The 25,856-nt window shown below is 42.4% G+C and overlaps 1 protein-coding gene across 6 annotated transcripts in view; it reads left to right on the top strand.

The window, feature by feature from the left end:
* Window positions 1-4,968: 4,968 nt before the first annotated feature.
* DACH1 (dachshund family transcription factor 1) overlaps window positions 4,969-25,856 on the top strand; it is a 353,355-nt gene continuing 332,467 nt past the window's right edge. For 2 of the 6 annotated variants that reach the window (XM_063392205.1, XM_063392207.1), the window contains exon 1: window positions 4,969-5,777. In XM_063392205.1, coding sequence (XP_063248275.1) covers window positions 5,026-5,777 — 752 coding nt within the window. In that variant the 5' untranslated portion in view covers window positions 4,969-5,025. The remainder of the gene's footprint in view (window positions 5,778-25,856) is intronic. The other 4 variants (XM_063392209.1, XM_063392210.1, XM_063392206.1 and 1 more) reach the window with 3 other exon arrangements.

The raw sequence follows: 25,856 nt of genomic DNA, 5'->3' as shown, positions 1-25,856 counted from the left end.
AAACACGTAAATAAGCAAGTTGCTTAATTGGCGTTTGGTTTTTGCGATTTCCATATATGCACTTGTGCGTGGGTGTGTGTGTGGGGCGTGCGCGCGTGTGTGTCGGATGCAGGCGAGGAGGCAGGGAAGGGATGAGGCTCCCGAGCCGTCGGTTATCGCATCTCTCAGTACAGCGCGTCCTTGGCCGGAGCACCAGTTAGCATCCCCGGGGATAATCCCCCCCATTGCTCGTGGGGATGAAGGGGAAGGATTGAGGGATATTCCCTGGGGCTAAATCCTGCCCCTCTACTCAGGCGATGGATACCCTCGGAGCCAGTGAGCTGACTCACAGGAGTAAAGCCGGCAAAAGACGCTCTAGCGCTGAAGTGCCGGAGCTGGGGTTAGCCAGGGCGTGTGCGAGCTGCCAAGCCCGCAGCAATTCCTCATCCAGCTCTGTGCTGAGGATGCCCAGACACTCTCCGGCTGAGAGTTTCACATTAAACACCAGCGCAACTAGGAGCAAGTGCTCCCAGATTCTCGTTTTTAAGAACTTTAAAAGTTATTTTTAAAGGTTCCTGAAGTTTCTTCACTTTCATCCTTTCATTTTTTTTTTCCTTCTTTTGTTAGGCAGGCACCATACGTAAATACGATTTATAGTAAACAGAATGTGAAAGTAATCTTGCCATGCATTTTGGATTTTTTACGATATATGGTGGACTGCTCAGAAATGCATGCTATTGTTAAAGCTGTTTGTGCCCGGTGTACTAATGTACTGTTTGATTGAGTGAATTAGCAGTCATAACAATCTGGCAGTCTGGCCATAGAAGTGTGCTCAAATTGATTTGTGTTATGGCTGGACTGGAAAATCTAGTGTTAGTTGTTTTTTTGCCCTGGGGCATTGTTTGTACCAAACTCCACTTTTCATTTAATTTTCCAATAGATTTTTGAAAGATCAAAAGGTTTGTGATCAACGTTTGCTGCACTTTATTATTATTCAGCTATTAAAAATATCCTATGAGTAATTTCAGGTTCCCCAAAACCTTGCTTTCAATTAGAGTAAACACAATTAGCGTGACATCGTGCTTGGAATGGCAAATCTCCCTTTGTATCTATTAAGCATGTTATCTACTTGTCCTGTCACTGAAAGGAATCCAGTTTGTATTTGTATTGGACAAGGTTTTGTGCTACTTTGACTATAACACAACAATTAGAAAAACAGCACTGCAGTATCCAGTTTCTTACTACTGATACAACACTTCACATCAATCTCAATTGTATTCATGGTGTTTGTCAATGTTTAGTAAATGTCTTGGTAGAAGAGAAGCAAAAAGGGATCCCTTTTCACACACTTAGATTTCTATGAGTCTATTTTCCTGAGCGATGCAGGGGGGATTCTGTATGAGGTCCCTCCCTCTTTCTCAGTCTTCCCTCTAAATAGCAGATAGCTCTTCAAAGGGGGATTGCTGCTTGAGACCTGAGATTAAAGCAAAGCAGAACTTACCTTCTCTTTGCCAGTACTTGCTCCTTTCTTAGAATCTCTGCTCGGCAGTTTTTTGCCAGAATTATAATGCAGCATGATTAAACCTAAAACATTAGTCTATTGATCACACAGAAAGCTTTGTGAAATCCTCTAGTTTCTCCTCCTCAGAAACAGTGAACAAAATAGGTCACTAAACAAGGGTAAGATAACATATAAGACAGAAAAGCATTTCTCAGGAAAATAAATTCCAAAGAAATGCAGGAGAAAAAAGATTGTGGATGAACTTAACATGATAACACAGTGTTCATCCTTACCAGGTGCCTATCTGCTGTATGCATCCCCTCCCCCGGACCATTCCTTCACACACATTCAGAGATAAATACTTTTCTGGGGTGTTTTACTGAATGAATTTTAATATTTAATTATCAATAATAACTGAAGATGGGGGAGGGTGCTGGTGTACTATCCCATCTCCTGTCAATCAAGTATTCAAATTCCTTAAAATGCAACAGCTACAATGCATTTTGTAATTGCATTTTACCCTTTACAGCTGCCCTCAAAATTGTAATTTAATAAAATAGTGAACTCCATATCAGTCTTTTTTTAGAGCAATAAATTACAATCACTGTCAATACATCTTACTGTTTTAACATACATTTTAATGAAATGGTCAAAAGAAAAAAGGAGAGAGAAAGAGAGAGAATACCTGCCCTGAACAGCTACATGAGCAGAACAGAAACCCTGCTTCAAACAATATTCCAGAAAAGAAATTAAAGACTTCTTAATTAGTGCAGCAATTAAGCTTTCTTGGTCGCATTTTAATCAGCCCAGGCCCTATCAAAGGACAAACAGAACGATTTGCAGGTCTTTGAATTTTAAACAGTCTTATTGATTTCAGCACCATAAGTCTTCACTTGACACAGGGAGAATTTTCAAATATCAGTTACAGTAATTTGAGTTTTGCTGATATCAACTCAAAGAGAGAAAAAGAAAACACCCAACAATATTATTACATGAAAGAGTCAGCAAGTAAGAGAAATGCAATCTAGAGAATTTTACAGAGAATGACCTCAGGATTTGTTGGTTTATGTGAGTGTGTCAGTATAGGTGCAGGTTAAATTAAATTGTGACACTCCCCATAATAATTAGAAACACTTACCGTGCCAGAAGCTTTGAGGAATCTCGAACCTTTTCAAAAGTCTTTCTTTCTAGATTTCTAATCCCAGTATTGCATTGATATCATCAGAGTTAACCCAAACCCCTGGCAGTAAACCCTTTCAAACTACATCTTCCTTTGGACCATGAGAATTATGTATCTGTGGGAGCACATAGCAAATAGCAAAGCAGAAGAGCTGGTGTGCATCATGTTGTAGGAAAACTAGAGAACAAATGAAGTTGTAATTCCTAATTCAGAGTTCACCCAGATCGCCAAGTGGCCATATCACGCGTGTCTGGCTCTGTCCTGATCTTCTAATGGAGCTGTTCTGGCTTCACAAGGTGTGAGAGCAGGTGACATGCAAAAAGAACAGGTGAGGGAAGAAAATATGGACAGAGTTGGCTTTCTACAAGTGAAAAAAAGAAAAAGGCAGTGTATTTACAGTTTGAAATTAGAAGTGTTATGCAACACAAGATCCCACCACTGGGATCCCACCACTGGAACTCAAGTTGCATAAGCTCCTCGAGATAAACATTCTCAAAAAAAACACTTAAAAACGACTCAAATAAGTGTTCTGAGCAATTATAGGTACACAAGACTTTAAAGCAAACCATTACTTTGTGTTTTCATGGTTTTATTTGCAATTTTAAAGATTTTAGTGAAGGATAGCTTAAATTTCACTAGCAAAAGGTGTCTTAAGTGTCACTAGAACACAAATTCCCGTAAATTAAAGTACAATAAGCAAGCAGATCATATGAGAACAGTTTATGTCTGATACTGTGGAAATTCCCCTGCACCAAATTACTACAGTTGAGATTATCCACTCTACAGATGTGTCATCCCGTGAGTCATGTCTCATGTAATAGTATCATAAGGAAAAAAAAAAAGGCTATGGGCACATACATGCATCGCAATTAAGTACACACAGCGTGTATTTTTTAAACAGCAAGAACTACGCACGCACCGACCCTTGATTTTGCAGACCCCCCCCATCTGTACCAGTGGCCATTTCTTTACCCCTTTCAAAGTGCGAAGTGCCCTCAAGACACGCAGAACAAGCCGCGGCTCTCCCGACGGAGCCCGGCACGCCAAAGGCGCTCCAGCCGCATCCCGGCTCGGGGCCGGCAGGTACCGCGCCTGCCGCCGCCCCACCGCGCATGCGCGGCCGAGCGCGCCGGCTGACTTTGCGCGCTCTCCGCGGCCGAGGGGCCGGGCCGGGCCGGGGTGCGCGCCTGCTGCGCGCCGCCGACACCTGTTGCGCGGCGGGACCCGCGCGGGCCGCCCGCCTGCCCCTCTCTCAAGTTACTTCTGTGCCGCCGCAGCCCGCTCGGCGCGGCGTCCCGGCGGCCTGACCCCGGCCTCGTCCCCGCCGATCCGCGGCCGCCGCAGGAAAGCCCTCCGCGGATGCTGCCGCGTGCGGCTGCCCGCGCAGCCGCCGCCGCCCGCCGCGCAACAAAGGGGACCCGCGGCAGCAGCTCCCACCCCGCCGGGAGGAGCGTTTGTGGTCCCGGGAGAGCAACAACAGCAGTAAGAGCTACAGCCCCGTCCGGAGGTTTCTGCTTTTGTCTGCCCCGGCAAGGTGTGCGGTGCCCAGCGCCCGCCCCACGCCCCGGCTCCCCCGCTCCCGCCCGGCTTTGGGGGAACGCTGGAGACGCTCGTGTTTCTCCACAAACTGTGTTGACAAGCGACTGTTGAAAAGGGCTGGGAAAATTACATCTCATCTCTGGTGGGGTGAAATATGAAACATGTAATCTAACGGTTCCTGAAGGAGGGGGGAGAGGGACTTCTCTCCCTCTCTCGCTGTTTTCCTGCTCCGGGTTCCTGGTTGGATAATTTGGGTTAATACTAGTGAGTGAGCCTTTTGCTGCTTCAAAGGGTATTTCAAGTTGCCGGAGCTCCTCCCCTCCGCACCGTGTGACAACAACAACTCGTCCAGCGAGCGAGCGGCGGCGGCGGCAGCAGCCAGCACTTCCCCGCTCATTTTCTCTCTGTCATTCCCCTCTCAATCTTTGATCAATGTACTTGCCAGAGAGAACCGAAGTCCTTCAAACCTCCTCCTTTTCACCTTCGTCTTTAACGTGGTGCTAGAGCAAGGACCACAAAAAGAAACTGCCCTCCCCCTCCCCTCGGCCCCAGCCCCGCCGCCCGGAGCGGACTTCTCCTCCTCCTCCTCCTCCTCCGTCCCCACTTGCGGGACACTTTGTGCGTTCTCTCTCTCACTCTGCCCCCTGCTCTCTCGCTCGCCGCAGCACCTGATCTGGGGTTATCCCCCCCTTCTTCTCCCCCCCTCCTCCCTTCTTTTCTTTCCTCATTTTTTTTAAAAATATTTTTTTAATTTTTCCCCTTTCCCCTGCGTGTGTGTGTGGGAACTTTCCCCCCTCCCCCTGCCCCCTCCGCCGTATATGTGACCATGGCCGTACCGGCTGCTTTGATCCCTCCGACCCAGCTGGTCCCCCCTCAGCCTCCGGTCTCAACTTCTGCCGCCTGCACCACCACCACCACCACCTCGTCGTCGGCCACCTCGTCGTCGGCCACCTCGTCGTCGGCCACCTCCTCTCCGTCTCCGTCCATCGCTCCCCCGCCGGCCGCTTCGGGGACAAACCTATTCCGGCCGGAGCCCATCGCAGCGGCGGCGGCGGCAGCGGCGGCCACAGTCACCTCCACCACCAGCGGCGGCGGCGGTAACGGCAGCGGCGGCGGCAGCGGCGGCGGCAGCCCCAGCCTGGGCACCGGCGGCGGCGGCGGCAGCAGCGGCGGCGGCAGCGGCGGCACCTCCACTCCCAATGCCAGCACGGCCAGCGCGGCCGGCAGCCTGCCCGGCAAGCCCGTGTACTCGACCCCGTCCCCGGTGGAGAACACCCCCCAGAATAACGAGTGCAAGATGGTGGACCTGAGGGGGGCCAAAGTGGCCTCCTTCACCGTGGAGGGCTGCGAGCTCATCTGCCTGCCCCAGGCTTTCGACCTCTTCCTGAAGCACTTGGTGGGGGGCTTGCACACGGTCTACACCAAGCTGAAGCGGCTCGAGATCACGCCCGTGGTCTGCAACGTGGAGCAGGTCCGCATCCTGAGGGGGCTGGGGGCCATCCAGCCCGGGGTCAACCGCTGCAAACTCATCTCCAGGAAGGATTTCGAGACCCTCTACAACGACTGCACCAACGCCAGGTAAGCGCCGCAAGGCACACGCGCGCCCCGCCGCCCCCCCGCTGCCGCCGCCGCCCCCGTCCCACCCCCGCGCGGTGCGGTCCGGGCGAGCGCTGCGCCGCTTCCCGCTGCCCCTCCCGCGCTGCCCCGGCACCCAGCCGGCCTTCTCCGCAGCCGGCGGCGCTGCTTCTTGGTGGGACGGAGAGACAGAGGGCGAGAGGGGAGTTTGTGCCCCCCTCCCGCTGCGCCCTGCAAGTGTCGCCCTGTCATTGTCCCCTTCCCTGCCCCCCGGACCGAGGCGTGCCGGGGCTAGGGGTGGCCGCGGACAGCGCAGCGCGGGAGCGGAGGGCCGGCGGGGGTGGGAAGGGGCCGGAAAGTGCTTGCTTTCTGACCGAACCCGCAGCTGAAGTTTATCCTTGGATGTATCTTTAAAGCGGGCAACCCTGGGAAAAAGCCGCCCGAAGGGTGCACGGGAGTGGGCGGGGAGCGGTCCTGATGGGGGGACGGCGACATAGACACTGGGGTGTCGCGTTAACCGGGATGGGGCGCGGAGCTGCCCGGGCGTCGGGCCCGTTCCGGGGCGATGGAGGCCGCTTGGCCATCAGCTGCTGTCACACATCCGAGGGGACACGTGCACTTTTTGTGTAGGGCTCTGAGGCAGTTGCCACATGGTGAACGGGGGAGGTGGAGGGAGGGCGGGAAGACGGCGAGGAGGAGGAGGAGGTGGCGGCAGCTTTGCTTTGGGGTAGTGGGGAGAGGTGCCAGGCGGCCGGGCTGGGCTGCATCCTCGGTGAGGGGGGTGGGGGTGTCGGTCCCCGAGGAGCAGGTGCGAGCAGCTCCAGGCCCCCGCCAGCCAAGGAGGAGGAGACGGGGGGCAGCGGGAGCGCGGCAGGGATTTAGCAAGGCTGGATCCTGCTACCGCGCAGAGCAACGCGGGCGCGGTGGCAGGGACGGAGCCGAGAGCGGGCGCAGCGCTGCGCATGCGGACGGTGCGGGGGCATCCCCGCACCCCGCGGGCTGGGGAGACCGCGGGGGGGAGGTGAGCCCCAAAGTTGCCCCAGCCGGGGAGGAGTGTCGGGGGGATAGAAGGAGCTGGCAAAAGAGGAAATTCCTGATGCAATAACAGCCGCCTTTGCAACGGAGGGCAAAAGCATGAGACTGTTATCTCTCAATCTGTAGGTTACAGGGCTGAATCTGCTCGGTAAGGAGAAGGGATCGCATAACTGCCGTGACCCCGAGATCAGAGCGGTCGGAAGCGCCTCCAGTTCCCGGGGGCTCTCCCCCTGCCTCGGGCGGGGGCGGGGGGTTCGGGCTCTGCCGCGCTGGAGGGGCGGCGGGAACTTCCCACGGAGGAGGTCGTGGACAAAGTCCCGATGCTACTTTCAATATATCCAAACAAACAGACCGGGCTCGTTTCACTTTCCCATTGTCAGATTTCAAGGTGCAGCAACAACCAACACGTGGGGAATTAACCCCACGCGATGCCGTGCTTCTGCCAGTCCCGTCCCCACTGGCGGGGGGTGTGACATCCCCTCCTCCTTCCCTTCATCCCCCCCGATTCAGCAGAGGGTGCCTGGCAGTCATTAGCATAGAGCCAGGCGAAGCAGAGCACTTACTCTGCGGTAGCAGTTGCTGGATGGATTGTTGAAGTTCCTGAATATTCAGGGCAGCAGGACAAAACAGCCTGGAATAACTTCCAAGCGCTGACATAACTGTAGCTGCTCGGGTAACTCTGCTGTTGTTTCATGTGGAATCAACATGAATATTAATAGCTGCGCTTAGACAATTGTTGGGTTGGGGTTTTTGTGTGTGTGTCCGTGTGTGTGTCTGTGTGGTGTGTAACTTGTAACAACTCTGCAAGAGTTCCAAGATTTGGTCCTTAAAATAAACTCAAGGAGGTTTTTCTTTGCCACAGTCATAACCGTGTGAATTTTAATTTGAACGTGTAGAATTAAGAAATACAGAAACTTTTTTTTTTTTTTTTGGGAAGGGGGGGCGGCTGGGGGCATATGGAGACACCAATTCATGGACTTGGCAGGGTTATAAAAGGGTTTGGCAGCCTGGTTGTAACATGGCTTGATTATGTCAACAGCACAGAATCGGCTGTGTTTCAGCTGTTCCTGAGGTCTGCTGTGTTATCATCCAGTGTAGTAGAAATTACAGTACTGGGTTCAGAAGTGAGTAGGATTTGACCCTTAAAAAGCGTAATTGTAGTAGACTTACTTATACATCCATTAAGCAAATAAATTAATGGAAAGGATATACAACAGGTATGCAAAATGTATTATTACAGTATAGACGAATAAAGCGAGGTGGGTCAGTGAGTTTTGGTCAAAATGGATGACATAATGGGAGTATAAATCTGTATTTGCTTTCTGGATTTCTCCTTTAATACATTTATTTTTTCTTTCTTAGCAAATAATTTTTAATTATTTCTGACATTGCAGTAATTATGCAGGGTATTTTGGTCTGCTCAGTTTAGTGATTTAGGAGACCTTTCCTGACTCCCAGTTACTGCATACTTTTGCTGGGTGATGTCTTTTTGTATCCCGAGTGGACACTTTACTGTTGAGATGGAAACTGGAAGTGCCAACTCCATCCTAGCGGCTAAATTGTTATACTCATCAGATTCAAAAATTTTGAACCAGCATCTTATCACTGTTATATTTGTCTCATAATCAGCTGATGCACTCGAGTACGCTAATCCCTTTTTGGAAAGCTTCATCAAGGTTAATATGTTATTTAATCAAAAAGGCTTCCAAATAAAGCCATTACTTTGTTGTTCTTTAAATGGATTGAATCGTTAGTTGCCAGTTGCTGTGGAAATAATTTGTAATAACTTACTTTAAGATGGGAAAGTTTTAGATGTTTTTCACCAAAATGATACATTTTAACTGTGATATTGCTATTTAAAAAAATCAATAAAACAAAAATCAATAAAACACCAAGGGATTTTCTATTGAATGCTTGATGTCGAGGTCTGTAAAGTGAATTGGTTTCTGTGTTTATTTGTGATACTACTAATAATAACATGATACTAAAGGACCTTTTTCTAAATTAGGCTTGTGTATCAGTTCACTGGAAAAATAAGCTTCCGTTGTGGAAGATGACTTTTCTTTTCTGGTCATACTGACCTTTGCTTTTATTTTCCTCATAAAAAGCATTGGCTGCCAAACAGAAATCCAGGAAATAGCAAACTGTGCATTTAGCTTACATTCCGATTAAACGGTTTGACATTAATGGGATGCTAGAAAGCCATATGCCAAACAAGTAGGGGAAGGATAAAGGCAAAACATGGAAAATATTTAGAGCTACTAGATGCCAATCGAGTCAGGTTTCTTGAATGTGTGGGTGAAAGAGAGTAGCGAACTGTGCACTGGATGTCACCTGCCTAGGATTAATGACCTGGAAGCTATTGATCCCGGATTGTTTCTGTTCTCTTGTGTTTTGAGCACTTGTTGTGGAATTTTGCCATGCTGGGTCCCTTTCTGGAGTTTTCCCATAGACTTAGGCTGGCTTTGGATCATGCCCACCCGAGTAAAGCTAAAAGCGTGCGCTTTCTTCTGACCTCCCTTCTGTGACCAGGATGTGTTAATCTTTTCTGACATTTGAACATGATTTTGAGTGAGTTCATTGACATTCATACTTAAAGCAGGGACTTATTTGCAGCCTTTGGAAGCTATTTACAATTTTTGGAAAACAACCTAATTGATTTTTGAGTATAAAGGGGAAAGATGCTGAACATGAAACAATTCTCTTCAAAGCCTATCATACATGGCAGTTATTCAGTCCCTCTTTTCTAGCTTCTGCTTCTCTCAAATTATGTGGACCTAGCATGTCCTTGTTTACTGAATACTGCACGCTTGCATAGCTTTTTGTTTTTTTCCTGTTTGTAATAATTAAAGGAGTATCTCACCCAGATAGGTTAGTACAGATCATAGATACTTTAAATGAACAGGTCAGCAAGTGCAGCTGGAAGAAATGTCAAATATATAGTACCTGTGGTTTATATTGATGACCTTCCTTCTTGCCACAGATTATTAAAATATAATCAGCAGAAATGTGGAAGGCTTTACAAGCAAAGATGACTTCTGGAAGGCCAGAAGATAAATTGTCGTAACTATAAAGAAGGAGTAAAAGATTTGGAAGTGGTTTCCTTAGACTTAAACAAAATGAAAGACTCCGGTTGCTCATAATAACAATACTTTAATATCTATCTTACATCATGTATTTAATGGTAAATATTGTACTTTAAAAGCTGAGCTCCTTGGACCCTACTTACTGCAGCAGACCAGAACTATTTATCCCTTTAATCTGATACTTAGTGGCTGGCAGTAGCAGGGTATGTGATACTTTGGAAGGGAGCACTGCGCTGTGAGGGCTGGCTGCCTGTCGGGAAGTGCTGCCGACGCTGTTCCCGTGCAGGGAGGTGAGGGCCTGCTAGTGATGGGCAGGGGGACATCTTTTTCCCTGATTGCTTCACATGATCTTCCTCAAGAATTCAATTTGATTAACTCTTCCTTTATCTTATAGCTATGAATATTGGTGAAGTTTTGTGTATTTTTTTTTTTAATCAAGAAATCTTTTCTTGGCAGATGTAGTTTATGTAAAAAAAGCACTGTTGTATTGTCAGGTTTGTATCAACTTTACTGACAAGAAAAGGCATATGAATAGTTCTATTATTTCCATATCAGATCACTGCCACCTCTGTTCAAATGTTTGGTTCAGTCTCAGGCTTCTACACTCTTTCTAGAGCCACAGGCCCTGCCTGGGGTTGCTGAGCCCCGGGCACATGCAGCAAGTGCCCCACAGTGTGTCCCTGGGGGCTGCGCTGGGGGCTGCTGTTCTTCTCTGTCAGCACCGGAAAGCAAAATGCACTCAAAGCACCCTTATTTACAACTTGTCCTACTTGGTATTCTGTAATCCAGAGTGGGTTCCGAATATTTGTTGGAAATGCTAATCTTGTTTGACTGCCATTCAGTATTTCTTCTGTTTTCCTCTGTTCCTAGATCACTCCAGATGGCTGTTTTTGCCCATCTCTGTGACTGGTCATCTAAAGTGAATTGCGTACGAAGCAGAGAATTTTCATATACTGGATTGAATTTTAACATTTTCCTTTTGAACTACCTAATTGATGTATTAAATTGTTACTGCCATCCCTGCTGGTCTAGTACAAGTAAATCGCTTTCAGCATTGCCAGTGTTTTCTAGTCATGGAGGAGCTTTACAAGTTTAGCTGTAAAAATTCATTAATGGCTGCAGGATAGCAGAGAGTATTCACAAACTATGGAGTTTTATCTAAACTGTATGAGCCAGTGAAAGAAGGGTCCAAAACAACCATGATGCCTGTCTGGTTTTAAGCAACAGGACTGGATTTCGATCCTGTTTGTTCTTTTATAAGTTAAATATGTTTTGTTTTAAAAATAACATTTGAGGCATCTGCTTTGCATTACGAGTTAATTCCATTCATTGTTTTAAAATAGTGATTAACCTTTTGCAAATTATATACTGCACATGAACAGCAATTTTTTCAATAATCTTTAAATGTGCATGCTGTAACAGCGCCATAATGTGGACTGACATAATAGGAATTGACAGTAAATTTTAAGTTGCCTAAATATGTATTTAAACGATGCAGCTAAAGAGTCGTCTGCAAAAAGCTATTATGATCCAGAGAGTTAATTCATATATAGATAATTTCTCCAGTGTGAATTAAGGAAGAATTTTTCTTTTCCCATTATCATTTAAATTATTTTCAAAAATCCTGAAACATAAACCAAGAATCTTTATATTTAGAATCAAGATACGTCTGTGACTTGAAATGATAAAATCCAGTTTGCTTTGAGGAATAATTTTATCCTTAACCCACTATGTTCTACTTATTTATCTGATACTGTGCTCAGCCGGGGGCATCTCCTAACAAGTGCTGATGTTTCATTTCACAGGCATTGAAGAATATTCAAGTATAATCTACAAAATATGGAATTTTAGCATTTACTGTTAATAACTGTGAACTGTTTTAAACTTTTTCTTTTTTTTTTTTTTTATGGAAGAAAAGGAAAAAGGGTAATAGTATATTTTCCATAGCATTAAGTAGAAAAATAGTGTCACTCAACTTCATGAGAGGAAGAATCAGTTATTTTGAGCATCCAGTTATGTCCCAGTTTGGAATTTTGCACTCTAAATTGCTCATAGTGATTAGCTGGGAAACTACACTGGAGAAGAATAACTCTGAAAATACTGAAAACTTGCTTCCTCCTCCGTGAATTTCTGTAGGTCTCTTTTAGAGATGGGATATTGGACCAAGCAGACTCTGAGCAGTAGTTCAGGATATGTCCACCAAAACTCGTGAGGCTGCTTGCTTGAGTTGCAACCGAGGAAATGGATCAGAAAATGGATTTTAGTTCACCTGGCTTTAACAATGTTTTGTGATAATTGCTTTTAGGGTGAACATCCTGCTATGGCAGGTGGATAAATATACACAATACAATTTGCAGAACTGAATGCAAAGATCTAAATCATGTGTATCAAAACATTTTATTACTTAGAGGCAGAAACTTTCTGAAATAATATAAGCTTTTTTTGGTTAGTGTTCATGAAATTATGCTTTTGGTACAATAAAATATTCCAAAGTTTTTACAGTGCACTCGTGAGAATACTTGTGTGGGTAACACTTAACGTAACTTTCTGTTCATTATTTTGTTTAAAGGTACCCTGTTCACTCCAAAACTAATTTATTTTAGATATTTTCTTTGCATCCCATGTATTTCGCATCTTCATCATGAAGAAGAAAGCTATTTTAGTATGAAAAAGAAATATATTTTTTGTTACCTAATATATCAAACAGTGGGATTTTATGGCCATTGAAGGCTGGTGTTAGCCAATTGAGCAGGTGCAATTAAAATTTGCCGGTGCACCTTGCCACACCAACTGGATTTTTTTTTCCCATTAAAATAAGCAGATGTTTTGGTAACAAAATTTTATTCATCCTTATAATTTATAGAATTAATCTGTGAATTGGCCAAATGGCTAAATTATGCCTAAATTCCTTTTGATCCAAAACAAGCAAAGCTTTCAGACTAGTTTTCTTATTCACGTTATGATTTTATGTGATACTAAATATACTGAAAAAGTGCACCTTAGCTGTTAAGACATATTTTTTTACATTCATTTTGTTCCTTAGATTGTATGACTGAATGAGAGAGCACAGTAGGTGTGCATACAGATTACCTGACTGACAAAATAACAAGAGTTACATCCTGGAGTTGGATGGGGAGAAGGGGAAAAATGGGAGTACGTGGGACTGCTGCACATGCTTTAGCATATTTGACAGCTGAAATATACTTGTAATGTTACGATGTGGTTGAAGTTCATAACTCTGAATGTTCATGTTAGAGCACTTGTTAATGATGCTGTACTGAGAACAGGTAATAGGTATTTCACATCTGGAGCAGAGGTTGTTATTTGGGACATGTCTCACATTATATGCTTGTATTTACAAATTGTTGTACAATAGAAACTGGTTTTGAGATTTACATCTGGGAAATGCTTTCCTGTTTCATTTTATATTAAATGTTTGTAAGGAACCAAAAAGAAAGCAGTTATATAAATTAAAATATAAAGAAAACAGATTATATATTTTATTACTGTTTAATAACATCTTTTGTAACTTTGATTTCATGTTGTTCTCATACTTACTAATGATTTTTTTTTTAATATATGGGACAACAAAAAAATTGCTTTCTGGTATTAGTTACTGTATTTTTAAAAGAAGTACAAACAATGTGTTACAGTACTGCACAGTTTGTATAGTTTTGTGATAAATCTAGTCAGGGCTTATTGATAGTTTGAGCATTCCTTAACCCCATTACTAAAGCTATTATTATTGAATTATTCTTTTCCAAATGTGGTAAAAATATAAACTTAATACTTTAATTGGTTTTATATCATGTTTTAATGGATGACAATGTTATCTGTCTTTATGAAGCATATAATTTGTTTCCAGTCTCTTGGCCTGCTGTAAAAACCTTTCTTTGTTGGACAAGGTCACCTGTAGGACTTAGTTATTTACATGAAAGTAACGGTGCTCTGGTTTTAAACCATATGTGCAACTTTAAGAATGCAGATAGTCCTATTGCTTTCAATAGCCTAGAATGTATCTTTTAATATACAAAATATATGCAAAATATATTTGTAAGTGCTATAAAAGAATCAGTTGACATCTTAAATAGGAAGCTGGATTGCTGTATACTTTCTTGCATTTGTAGGGACAGTTTGAAAGCATTGAAAAAATGCTTGAGATTTAGTGTCCTGTAAATTAATACTTGTTGAATAAAATAGATTCATGATGGATTTTTTAATGCATCATGCATTTAATGCAATTTTAGGTTTTTTTGTGGGCATTCTTTTGTATGAATTAAGTTTAGAAAATCAAGGCAACATCTTTGCAAGAATGAGTATTGGAATTTGGTATAACCTGTGGCTTCATACCCTCTACTGGGATTTTTTTGTATTCCTTTTTGTGTAGTACAGATGCAGCCTGTCCCTTTTTGAAGAGAATACATGCTCCCAAGATATGTGCCATGGTTGTCGCTTTTCACGTTTTAGTTTGGTGGGAAGGAAGTGAAACCATTTTTCAACTATTTTCTGTTTCCTTAACAGTAATTTACTGCATGGGGGAAAGAAAATACCTTAGGTGGTATTAAATATAGACTAAGGACTTATACAAGTGAAAAGTCATATATGTTCTCTTTTTTTTTTTTTTTTCTTCTTTTTTCTTAAATATGTTTCTCTCTTAACTTGTTAGAACAGTTCCTACAACATAGGTGACATGTAGGAATTTGTTATTTCTCGGTGTCTATATCCACCAGTAAAGCCTAATTTCACGATTCTGGTGCAAGTTACGTTGCCTGTTGGTCTGATACAAAGCAGGATTTCTTGGTTTTTGTTTTGTTTCTTTATATATTTTTTTAAGCTGATACTCAGAGCTTTTAACTGGCTAGGTCAAAAAATAAACATTAAATGATAATAAAATATTTTGTCTTACCTTAGTGGGCATTATAGATGGTTTGTGGTTCTATTGGTTCCCGTTGAAATGAATTCGCTGCTGAAATATGATATTAAAAATGACAGTAGTAGAAAAAGATGCTCCTGCTACAGTAATTTACACTTTAACATATAGCTGTGTATAAAATACAGTTTTAAGAAGCTATGAGACAAATGTATTAGAAATACTAATTTACCAGGTTATACCTGTTTCAGGAGCGTGCATGCAAATCCTGTAAGAAAGGAGCCATAGCATTTCCCGGGGAGGGCATCAGTGAGGTTTTTAGTCAACATGTTTGGGGATAGCCACAGCTGTTGGGTTGGCTTGAGGCCACCTCAAGGTACAACAGGTGGGACATTGCTAAGAATTAATAAACTTCCAACAGATTTTGTTGTTCAGAATTTCTCTGGCACCACCTCAATAGGGTGGCGGAAAAGGTGGATTTTACCTTGGGAAGAAGCAGCCCACTGCCATAGTTCGTAATGTCGGATTTATACACCAAGAAGTTTGCTCAAACAACCTGAATTTCTTTGTTATCCTTCCTCTGCTCTTTGAATCTATTTAGTTGATCCAGAAGACAAGAGATCCCACTCAGAGGGATTTGTTGCTCAGTGGTCAGACTCAACCCATTATCATTCTGGCCTCATTGCAATAAAAGTCAGACTCTAGGACGCAGTAAATGGGATGTGTTAAACAGAGTAATTTCAGGTTGTTCCTGAAGGAGCGGAGCCTCCACTGCCTTTAGCCCTCTGCTGCTAAGCCTGTGCAAATGTAAGTCTGCCAAGCAGAGGTTTCATCTTTTCTGGTGATCCCTTCTGTGACTTTGTTTCATTGGGTTGTATTTTACATGTCTTAATACTTAAATTATGACAATACAGTGATATCATGAGAAGTAATAAAATGTCATGAAGTGCATGTGTTCAGAAATATTCTGAAGTATGACTACATGAGTAGAAGTTTTTTGGCATTTAAGGAAAGAATAATGTCCTAATGTCCTTAATTAAAACTGTTGGCATTGTTATGTGGCGTTGTTGAGTTTGTCTGCTCTTTGGTGTGCCAGCTGATGAGAGAAAAGGAATTTTTTTTAGAGGTGAAAAATGCAGAGCCAACTAGTTCTAAATACTGTTCTGTGAAATTGTGTTTCACCCCTGTAGGTAGTTTTCTGTGGGGAAGGTGTGCTGTGAACAGGATGGGTCTATCTTTTCAGCTTGGCTAATCACTTCCTTTCAGAAATCCAGAACGCATGCAGATTTGAACTTGTAGCCAGGAAAAAGTGCTGCCATGCTTCAAATTGCCAAAGGACCTCAGGGGACAGAAACTTGACCTGGTTTTATGAAACCATAGAATTACATTTATACAAGTTACCCCATGGGAAAAGAATGAACTGATCCCAATTCATTTCTAAATTCTGGGGCCTTACGGGTCACATTTGAATTTTCTCCTACACCTGTTTTTCTTCTCATTTTTTCTGAGGACATTTTTAGAAACTTTCTGTGCATTAAGTATGTGTCAATTGCCTAATATTTAACGGTTCAGTATTCTAATTCTTTAAAATGTCTAATGGTTTCTCAATATAATTAAGCTGCAAAAAATTTAAATTACAGAATTTGTTTGGTATGGACTAAATCCTCAAGCCATGAACTCTCCTCTTGGTTTAGTAACTTAGGATTTGTTTTCTTGCGTGTGAAATAGAGGAGGCAGTGACTGTTGTCAGTACATGTTGTATGGTCTATAGAGAAGAGAGCAACTCTGCAGATCCTCTTCTACTCACCTGGAACGTGGGACACTGTGGCTCAAGGTTTAAAAGGAGTTACTCAATGAGACAGTTCACAAGAAGACTCCCAAGACTCCATTCTTCCTTTCTCCTTCCCTTAGCTGGACTAAAAATTTGGAATTTGAGAAATCATGGTTCATCTTGCCTCATCTTGGAAATCAATTAAAGTAACGAGTAGGTGCTCCCATGGCATTCCTCCGTCAGTACTTTGGTTTGAGCTACAAGCCTAAATACCTCAGGGTGAGTGCTTACCTCTTTCTGGTGAGGTGGTGTGGTATTTGTGCTGTCCAAGTGTTCCTGCTGGTGTATTGCCAGGTTGGACTATGCTGGCTAAGTTGAAATAGTGGGCCCTAAGGACATGGAAGGGTTCCTTAGTTCAAACACTTAGAGGGTTACATTAAAATTAGAATTAGCTTGCATTTTGATTTATTTAACAAACTAAGTGAGTGTTCTGTTCAGCTTAAGTTTGCCTCGGCAATTACTATCCCACAGAGGCTCTGCAAACCTTCCAGGCTTTGCTTTCACCTTATTTTCTTATTCTCAGTCAGTCTTTCCAATCCTTGAAATATATTTTCAGTGCTGAAATTGGCATTGAGTGCCGCGTAAGTCCACCTGTTTCTAGAGAATGAGAGACATATTTGGATACTACTAGTCTAGTCTAGATGCTTTTGTTGTTAATGCCATCTTAACACTCCAGATCCACTGAACAGCTCTGCTGATGATCCCTGTGTGTCAGTGTGGATGTGGCAGAGGGAGCTAGTTCTGAGTTTGTAGTCCCTTTTTTTTGACTTGGGCAAAAGGGATTTGTAGGTGAGAAATGGATATAAGGGATAATGGATACCAAGACAAGTAAGAAGATGCTATTTTACTCTGGTTGTTTGTTTTTCATACCAGAATTTTTCTGTGCAGTTTGTGTTGAGCCATTCATGACTTTGCCAGTCTGGATAATCAAACTGTTTCATGAGGTATCATGGTAAGGACATTACCAAAGGCTTGCTTTTGTTTTGACTGGCAAAGTGAAAGGCAGGTCTTCTAAATGGCGTTTTCTATTCACCATTATGTATTTATTATAAATGTGTACATTGTGTCCCATCAACAGGTTTGACTGCTATGTGGTGCTGATATCCTAAGTGGGTAGAGTGGGGGATATTTTTTTCTGAGGCACAGCAAACGGTTTTGTTCCCACATGACTTTTAAAGGAAGGTAGGGAGGTCCAGTTACGATTAGGGGCTTAAACGGTTTTCTTATTTGCTTGGCTTTTCCTTTGTAGTTCTGTTCTTAAGTTGGGTAGAAGATTTCTTTGAATTTTACTGTATCCAGAGTAAGTTTAGCTCAGACTAGTCTAAGGCTTTTGACCTATCAATAAAATGTTTTGTCTGCTTTCTTATTTTGGTAGTAAATAAGGGAAATTAAATTAAATTTAAGATCACCTATAGGTGGCAATAAATTCTTCACTGTGATTGAAATGTTTGTCTTAAATTCTCTTTGTATCTAAACAAGAGAGAAAAAAAATCTCTTTGTTATCTTTTTGATCATAGAGCAACAACTCAGAATGAAGAAACAAATTCAGATCTTTGAAAATTCAAACTCTTCCTTTCTCTTTCCTCTTCTGGTTACTTTCTTTCCCTCACACACCTGTCTGGATTTGGAAAAAAAAAGAAGATGAGAATTTACAGTTCTTCATGAAAGCTGTATTTTATGTGGCACTGTGAAAACTTCAGATACAGAAGATGCTTAGTGGGAGCAGTTGCTAACCCTAGCAGTAGCAGTAGGGACAAGAGCCCTGAGGCTACGGGGCTGGGAACATGCTGGAGAGTAGCATCGTGAAGAGGCAGAAGTGAAAGGCTGGTTGACAGCATGTTAAAGCAAATTTATCCGGTGTTGCTGTCACATGCGGCCTTACAAGTTTACATATGTATGATCAAATTTTCAGTCTTTGGATCACAACTGTGTCCTTTCTCTTCGTTAAGTAGGGCTATGTTTAGAGTAGTGCCTGGGAAGGCAAGCAAGAAGAAATAAGCTTGACCGTAGATTTTGATGTTGGGCGAGATTCTTATGGCAAAGATGTTTAATGGGAATGAAAAAATTGTGGTTTTTAGTAATACACTTAATCTGAAAATTCTTACCTATGCTTTGTATGGTTCCAAGCTTATTTCAGAAGTATTCAGCTGTAATTCCTGTTTCTTCCCATTTTTCCATATCCCATGTGCAGCAGTGAATATAATCACTATGAAATTGGGTTGTGCATAGAAGTCTTAATCCTGCAAGCAGGAAGCTTTGGTTTGTGTAAGGAATCCTGTTGCCTATAGCATCTCAGCTGGATAATTTAAAGTAATAAAATTATGCAGGTCTTTAAATATTATCAGTATTGGTACTCAGCATAGCTAGCAGAGTTTTCATAAGCTGGAGTTTCACAGACAGCGGCAACCAAGTGTGGGAGCGATCAAAGAACATTATTTGTAATCAAAATGTGAGTTAGGTGTTATAAGACAACCGGTGGGTGCTTGTGTGCATGTGAAATTTGCTTACACGAGTAATCCCATTGATTTAAATGAGAGCATTCAAGTGACGAAAACAGGTTCAACGTGAGAATGTTTAGAAGATGGTGACCTTAGAAACGAACAGTCGTCTTTGCAAGTATTCAAAGGGGGGTTATTAAAACTTAAAGCTGAGAGTTGGCGTTTGAAGGCAGAAGCAGCTAGAGGGGTGTTCGGGGAGCTCACCTGCCAGATAATAATGCGTTTTAATGATGCTGGTTAACTCTGCATCAACTTTCTCCTACTCTTTTTTGGAGGGTATGGGGGAAGGGATGGGAAGGAGGGCTAGAGAGGGACGGTGACAGCAAGGCTGTTTGTTTTTCCCGAAAGTTGTTTGTGATTTCAGGTACTCATGGGAAATCTCTTGATCAGATTCACATCTGTTCCTGTCAAAGTGGGTGCTAAGATACCGGTCACCCAGCAACCATGTCCAAGAGGGAATTGGGCCGATAATAACTTCAAAAAGGAATGACAGATGCTAGATTAGGATGAAAGACAAAACGCATGAAAAATGAGCTTGTTAGAATAAAAAAATTGTTCAAGCACCTTCATGCAAATTAAATGAATATTGAACATTTGCATGCAGTAATTTCTACTTTTTCTGTTGATTGAGAAGAAATAAAGATGGTACATATAAAAACATAAATGTATTTTTTTTTTTGCACCAATTAACATACAAAGCAGTATCTTTCTTCTAAAAATGAGATTAGCCACCTGGGTGCTTGGCTGTATCCCACATATGTCACAACATTTTTGTAATGTGTATGCTTCTGTTGAAGAAACACGTTATCTAATTCTCTGTAGCAAAACAAACAAGGAAGAAACCTTATATTAATTTTAAAATACTTTTGGTTAGCATCATTCTATTTTTTTTCAGCTGCGGTTTTCAGAGCTGAATTATTTCCTGCTGTCCTTGAATTCAATCGGTATAATGTGCATTAATAAAAGATCACATAAGATGAGTTCAGACCAAATGCTAAGGTTTCCTATTGACTGGTCAAACAATACATATTTTAAAACACCGTGTCTGTCGGGGTAACATGAAGAAGAAATAGTCACTTTTCCATGCCTATGCATTAAGATAATTTGAATAATCTAACAGTTTTATTATTGAAATGTTCATATAACAATCAGAATTTGGAAAAGAATGATAAAATGTTCTGATTGAGAAAGGACTTTGTGTCTTGGTTTAGCAATGTCTAATGTGGTCACGTACAGAAATTGATTTTCTTCAGAAATTAATTAATTTTTCATATCGCCCTAAGCTGCAGTTAAAAAGAGTGCATACTTGTCTGTTTTTTCCAGAAATATTGCCTAATCATATTAATACCATTGCCCCAAGGATGAAAAGATAATTGTACAAATGCATTTGGAAATATGTATCACTGAGTATTTATGATTAAATTATGCAAATGACCCAGCTCTCATCCTTTCCAGACCCAGATTGTCTAATTAGGATTGATATGCTGAATAGATGTTCCAGAATTTGAATACAAGCATGTCCAAAGAGCAGAAAATTGGAAATGACAAGGCTGAAATGCTAAGAAAAGTGTCTTTCCCTTTTATACTTTACTAATGTGGTGTTAGCAGTTGCAGTTTTTCCTTTGGCTATATTGTGTGACTCATGTGTCCTACAAGAAATAAGTCAGGAAAGAAAAATCAACTTTCATAAATAGTTTTACTTTGCTCTGGACTTACTTTTCTTTAAAAGTCTGCTAGCAGTTCCTCTTTTAAAGCTTTGAATCCTTCATGTTAAAATAATGATGTATTCCACATAAATTACTTCTTAATTTGGAGCACTGTTGTTTGTAGCTTGTCTCCAGCTGCCAGCTGCCAGTGCTAGATATTTAGCTCGTCAGCTTCTCATATATTCAGATGAGATTTACACACCTAACAATTTTAAGTTTGGTGGGGTTTTTTTGGGGGGTTTCTTATTTTATTTGAATTCACAATTCCTTAATGTATCAATTTTTTTTTTTTAAGAGGGGAACTGATATATCATTAAGCTTTTTTGTAGACATTCTGAGTTGGAATAATAGCTATCAGCAGTCTACAGCATTTAAATCCTTCTTCTTCAGTGGGCTGTTTGTTCATTTATCGCTCTTGGGAAGCTGGGAGAAGAGCCTGGTGAGGAGCAAGGAGTAGTGAACTGTCAGTACTTCAGCCATTGTTAGCAGCAGGAGTCGCTCCCTCTGAACTCTGTTGGCTCCTGCTACCCATCTGCGGGATGATGGATTGCTATGTTTAATACATTTCAGCTTTTGTCTGTCATAGTGTGGATAGACAGCGCTATCAATTATTTCAGCAGTGATTAGAGCGCTGGTTGTACCCACTGCTATTGGGCAGGCACCTCCCAGGAATGTGTGATGTAGGAGCTCCTTGGTACTCTCCCCACACAGATGACTTGCTCGGCTAACTTGAGGTGGTTTTAAACACCTACTAAAGACTGCTGGGAACTGCTAAATCCACACGGCCGCCCTGCAACAGAATTCAGACACCCCTGCAAATAGTCCGGTACAACCTAACCCAGAGAAAAATGTCTTGTGCTTTCGCCAGGTGGGGCTGGGAGCAGGGGTGAATTCGGGGCTGTGCTGTCGGCAGCGCTCGGCCCATCTGTGGTTAAGTGTGTGGCCACTGGTGGTACCCGGGCGGAGCGCAAGCGCTGCACTGAAGCGATGAGATGCGACGTGACATGTGTCATAGCAGGCTTTGCTAAGCCGTGGGTGCTTGGTGATTCACGAGTCCACGGGCTGAATGATTCCAGCCACCAGAGAAGTCGCTGTACACCAGCACAACATATGCCCTGGAGTATCTTCTAATCATTATAAAATGTTGCTGGAGACATATAAATTGGAAAAAAGAAGATAATCATGTTTTTGGACTTTACTTTAGACAAGTGGATATATATTGTTTTCATTTTTATCGTGTTAATTTTCCACTTTTAGGAAAAAGGTATTATTCAAAATCTTGTGTGAAACAGTATTGTACTAGAAACAAAAAGATAACTATGCAAACTAAAGCATATAACACTGGCTTTAAAAGATGCTTGACCCAGTTTTCTTGATTTGGACCATTGCCCACCATGACAGGCCAGGCGGAGGATAACTTTCACTTCATTTTGAACTGAGGGAGGAAGGGAAGTTAAATCAGAAGATATTAATCATCCTTGATTTAGCTTTCTTAGTAGAGAATTTAATTTAGAAGAATGAGGAACTACTAAAAACTACCATTAGGAAAAAATGATAACCAGGCTTAAATGTGCTTTCTTTGCCCCTATTTCACTCTATATTCACTTGACTGTGGCACTGTTTGCTTTAAAAATTTCTTTCCTTTTGGTTATACCAGAGGTCAACTTCTGCAGCTCTGCTTATAGGCAGCAGGTTGCAATTTCTCTATTGTGCTTGCTGGAAATCCAAGCTCCACGGCACAATTGTGGGATGCCATTTTTATTCCTTTTTAAGATGATCCAGGCAGTGGCAATGCTCACAGGGAGGAATGTTCATGATAATTAAAAGCTAGAGTTTACCTTTAAAAAAAAATTGGCAATTTGCCCAGGAGAAAATTCTGTCTTCAGTCACCATTTTTAATCTACTTGGCTGTTGGGAGTTATCTTCACTTTAAGAGTTGTCTGGTTTTAAAAGTTGTCTGGATGTTGAAATAGTTTCCTTGACATTGTTCCTAAGTGCTCACTTGCCATATATGATGATCAGAGGATCTGAGGGCTATGTGGAAAAGAGTACCAGTAATAAAGTGGGAATAATCTTGACATTTACAGCTGGCAGCTTTTCTCAGTCTAGTCTCCCTTTGTTACAAATGTGTGGCAGTGAAGCAAGGAAACTTGAGGCATACTTTACAAATTCAAGAGAAATTTAGAAAAATTAATAAGTGTTTAAAAATAATCAGATTTATACATAAGCAAGTTTAACATATCAAACTTTTACTGATATTTTTTCTCCTTTAAAATAAATGGCATTTGGCTAGGGAGTTGTTCTTTTGCAGAGATCAATATCTGGAGCATTCATACAGAGAGGAAATAACGGCAACTTGAAAGTTAATGAAAAGCAAGTATAAAATAAATCCATGTATTAGTTGGTGATGTGTTAATAAATGTATCACATAAATATGATAGGTAAAAGAATCAGATAAATGGCTCCTTAAGCAGATAAAAAGTCTGTTGTTTATATTCCTTCTGTAGAGGTAAGGCTGTGATTTACAGCCTTTTTTGATAGCAGGACATGTTTAGATAATTTTGTTTTTCTTCTGTTTCCTCCAGGCACCCTGATTGCACTCCTGTACAGCCGTGTGTGACCATTTTCGGCACAGGATCAGGTCTAGGTTGAAAGTGCTGTCTCCCCCCACTTCCTCTCTCCCCTTCATTATTATTTTTATTAATCCTCATCTGTTTTGTGACAGTAGATCACAGTGTGCTTTCATCAGCAGTTGTATTGCTACAAGTGAGCGGGCTATGGGGAAAGAAATGAATGATGGGGGTGGGGGAGGTGGGGGAAACCTATCTTCAGATTTTTGTATCATCATCCTGTCTGCCATGAGATTTTCCTGCATCCAAACAGCAGTGCCCTGAGCCTAGTCTGGAAAATGAACTGTGGGTTACACAGCAGTTTAAAGGCTGCATTTAAAAGGAGGCCACAGGAGATGGGGTGAACTGTAATGAAGGGAGTAGTAAAGTCTTTGAAAGAAAAATGTAGGAAGGCAGTGGAAGCCACTTTCCTCTCTCTCCTGGAAATCTACTTTACTTGGCAAGCTGTCCTGGTGTGTATTGCAAAACAAATGGGGTGGGTGTCTGAGGTAGAGCATCGATTTCCTCCTTTAGATGCTCCCTCTGGCCATGTTTTGGTGGCAGAGAAAGGTGAGAGACAGGCGTGCACGATCCTCCATGCCCTGCATGTCTTGGCTTGTTCAGGGAGAGAAGCCTGCTTGTTACAGAGCATCCTCTACTCTCTGGGCGGTGCTGCGCAGTGGAAGAACTCTGGAAGTTAGCTGAGCCTAAGTCTGTGCTGCTGGAGTGAAAACCCTAAATTATTTTCTTTTTTGAGTGGACTTGTACCAGTCATGCCTCTTGCTTTTTTGGGGACTATTTTTTTCCCTGTTAGTGGCCCAGCATTAGTATAGAATGCATCTCCTATAGCTACGCAGGATCAGACAGTGTAACTAAGGCCCCTGGATTCTGATACCGTATTAAATTACTGACTGCTGTTTTACTGTGAGTACCTGGTTCACAATACTCCTGCCAAATGTTAATGATGATGGAAATATTCTACTGTCTGTAAGAAAAGTTAGCCTGTGTAGCATTTTCCGAAAGCTATGTCAATAAAATTATAGTAATTTTCACTTCTTTAGGAATACTTTATTCGTCTAGCTGTTTTAAACACCAGTTGGTTTCTTGAGCGGCTTTTTGCAGATGTGATGGAAATACATCTGAAGCCATAGGATCCTTGTCTACCCAGAAACAGCGGGAAACTCAAGATTTCCCTGAGTGGGCATGGTTTTAGGAAAACTTCACTCTGTTCAGAGTGGTCTGACTTCACTGTAAAGTAGGTTCCACTGTGCTAATCCTCTTGGAATGCAGCAATTATCACCTACCGTATAGGTGTTAAGTGCTGAATTTCAAAGGGATTATCACTTTCCTCCTACAGTGGCTAAGCTAGAAGAGAAAAGTTGTTAGTGCTTCTAAAGGGGAGGGAAGAGGGGAAGAAAAGAAATCTCTCTTGTTTTCTTTCTGTGGTTGCCTTCAGTCTGGCTAAAGCAGAGCAAACTGAGTTTTGCTACAGCTGGTTACTTTGAGTCTGATCTTCAAGAATTCTAAAGGCATTTGTTTCCACCTTTGTTTCCTCCCTGCTTCTTCCCCCCACCCCGCCCCCCAAAGTACCCTTCTTTTGTGGAAAGAGGCAATGACAAGAGCCATTCAGAACAAAAACAGAAAGCTGTGTAGGTGGACAAAATTATATAGGAAAACCAAAGTTCTCTGTATCCTTACACTGTGTTTTCATCATCTGGAAACTTTTGTAAAGTTTACTTGACAACAGTCTGTAGAAGTTGGTATCTTTAAAGTCTAAAGAGATACTTGATGGCTTTATTGGTGTTCCAGACAGAGCGCTGGAAATTATCTGAAGACTATTTTTGTGCATGTGCTCTTTCCACATGCCTTTTCTTTAACAGACATACCAACTGTTTGTTCATCCACTAGCTCTATCCACAATACAGACAGCACTGATTTCATGTGGTGTTCGATAAAGTGGGATTAGTATCCTTGACCCACCCCCTTCCCGTTTTTCGTATCCATGCCTAAGAATCTGTCATGACTGGCTACTTCTGTAAGCGCTGGCTCCCGCAATCTGCACCGTCAGTGAAGCGTTTTCTGGTACAGGCCAGAGCTGTGATTCCCAACAGTGCACCCTGGAGACCCTGCAGCAGCCACAGGCAATGTGAACGGAATGGGGAGTGGAATTTACGGGGAGGGCTTTCACATCTAGGGGAGGATTTCAGATGTTATAGGGGATAGAAGTAGCTAGTATTGGGCGAGAGAGGGCTGCCTTATGGACAAATCTTATTTCTGAAGTGGCACAATAACCAAAAGAGGCTTTTAGAGAAGAAGGCAGGATTCGGAGTTGTATTGATGTGAGTAGAAGGTTTCATGGAGGGAGAGATGTAGAATGTTGAGTTGAAAGATTGGCTTCTATCCTGTTGTTTCCATTTTCACTATCACTTCACTGGGATGGTGAATAA

The sequence above is a fragment of the Prinia subflava genome, chromosome 3 (assembly GCF_021018805.1).
Source record: "Prinia subflava isolate CZ2003 ecotype Zambia chromosome 3, Cam_Psub_1.2, whole genome shotgun sequence".
In the NCBI taxonomy this organism is placed as follows: Eukaryota; Metazoa; Chordata; class Aves; order Passeriformes; family Cisticolidae; genus Prinia; species Prinia subflava.
The sequence above is the reverse complement of the archived record's forward strand: the minus strand, read 5'-3'. Positions and strand labels throughout refer to the sequence as shown.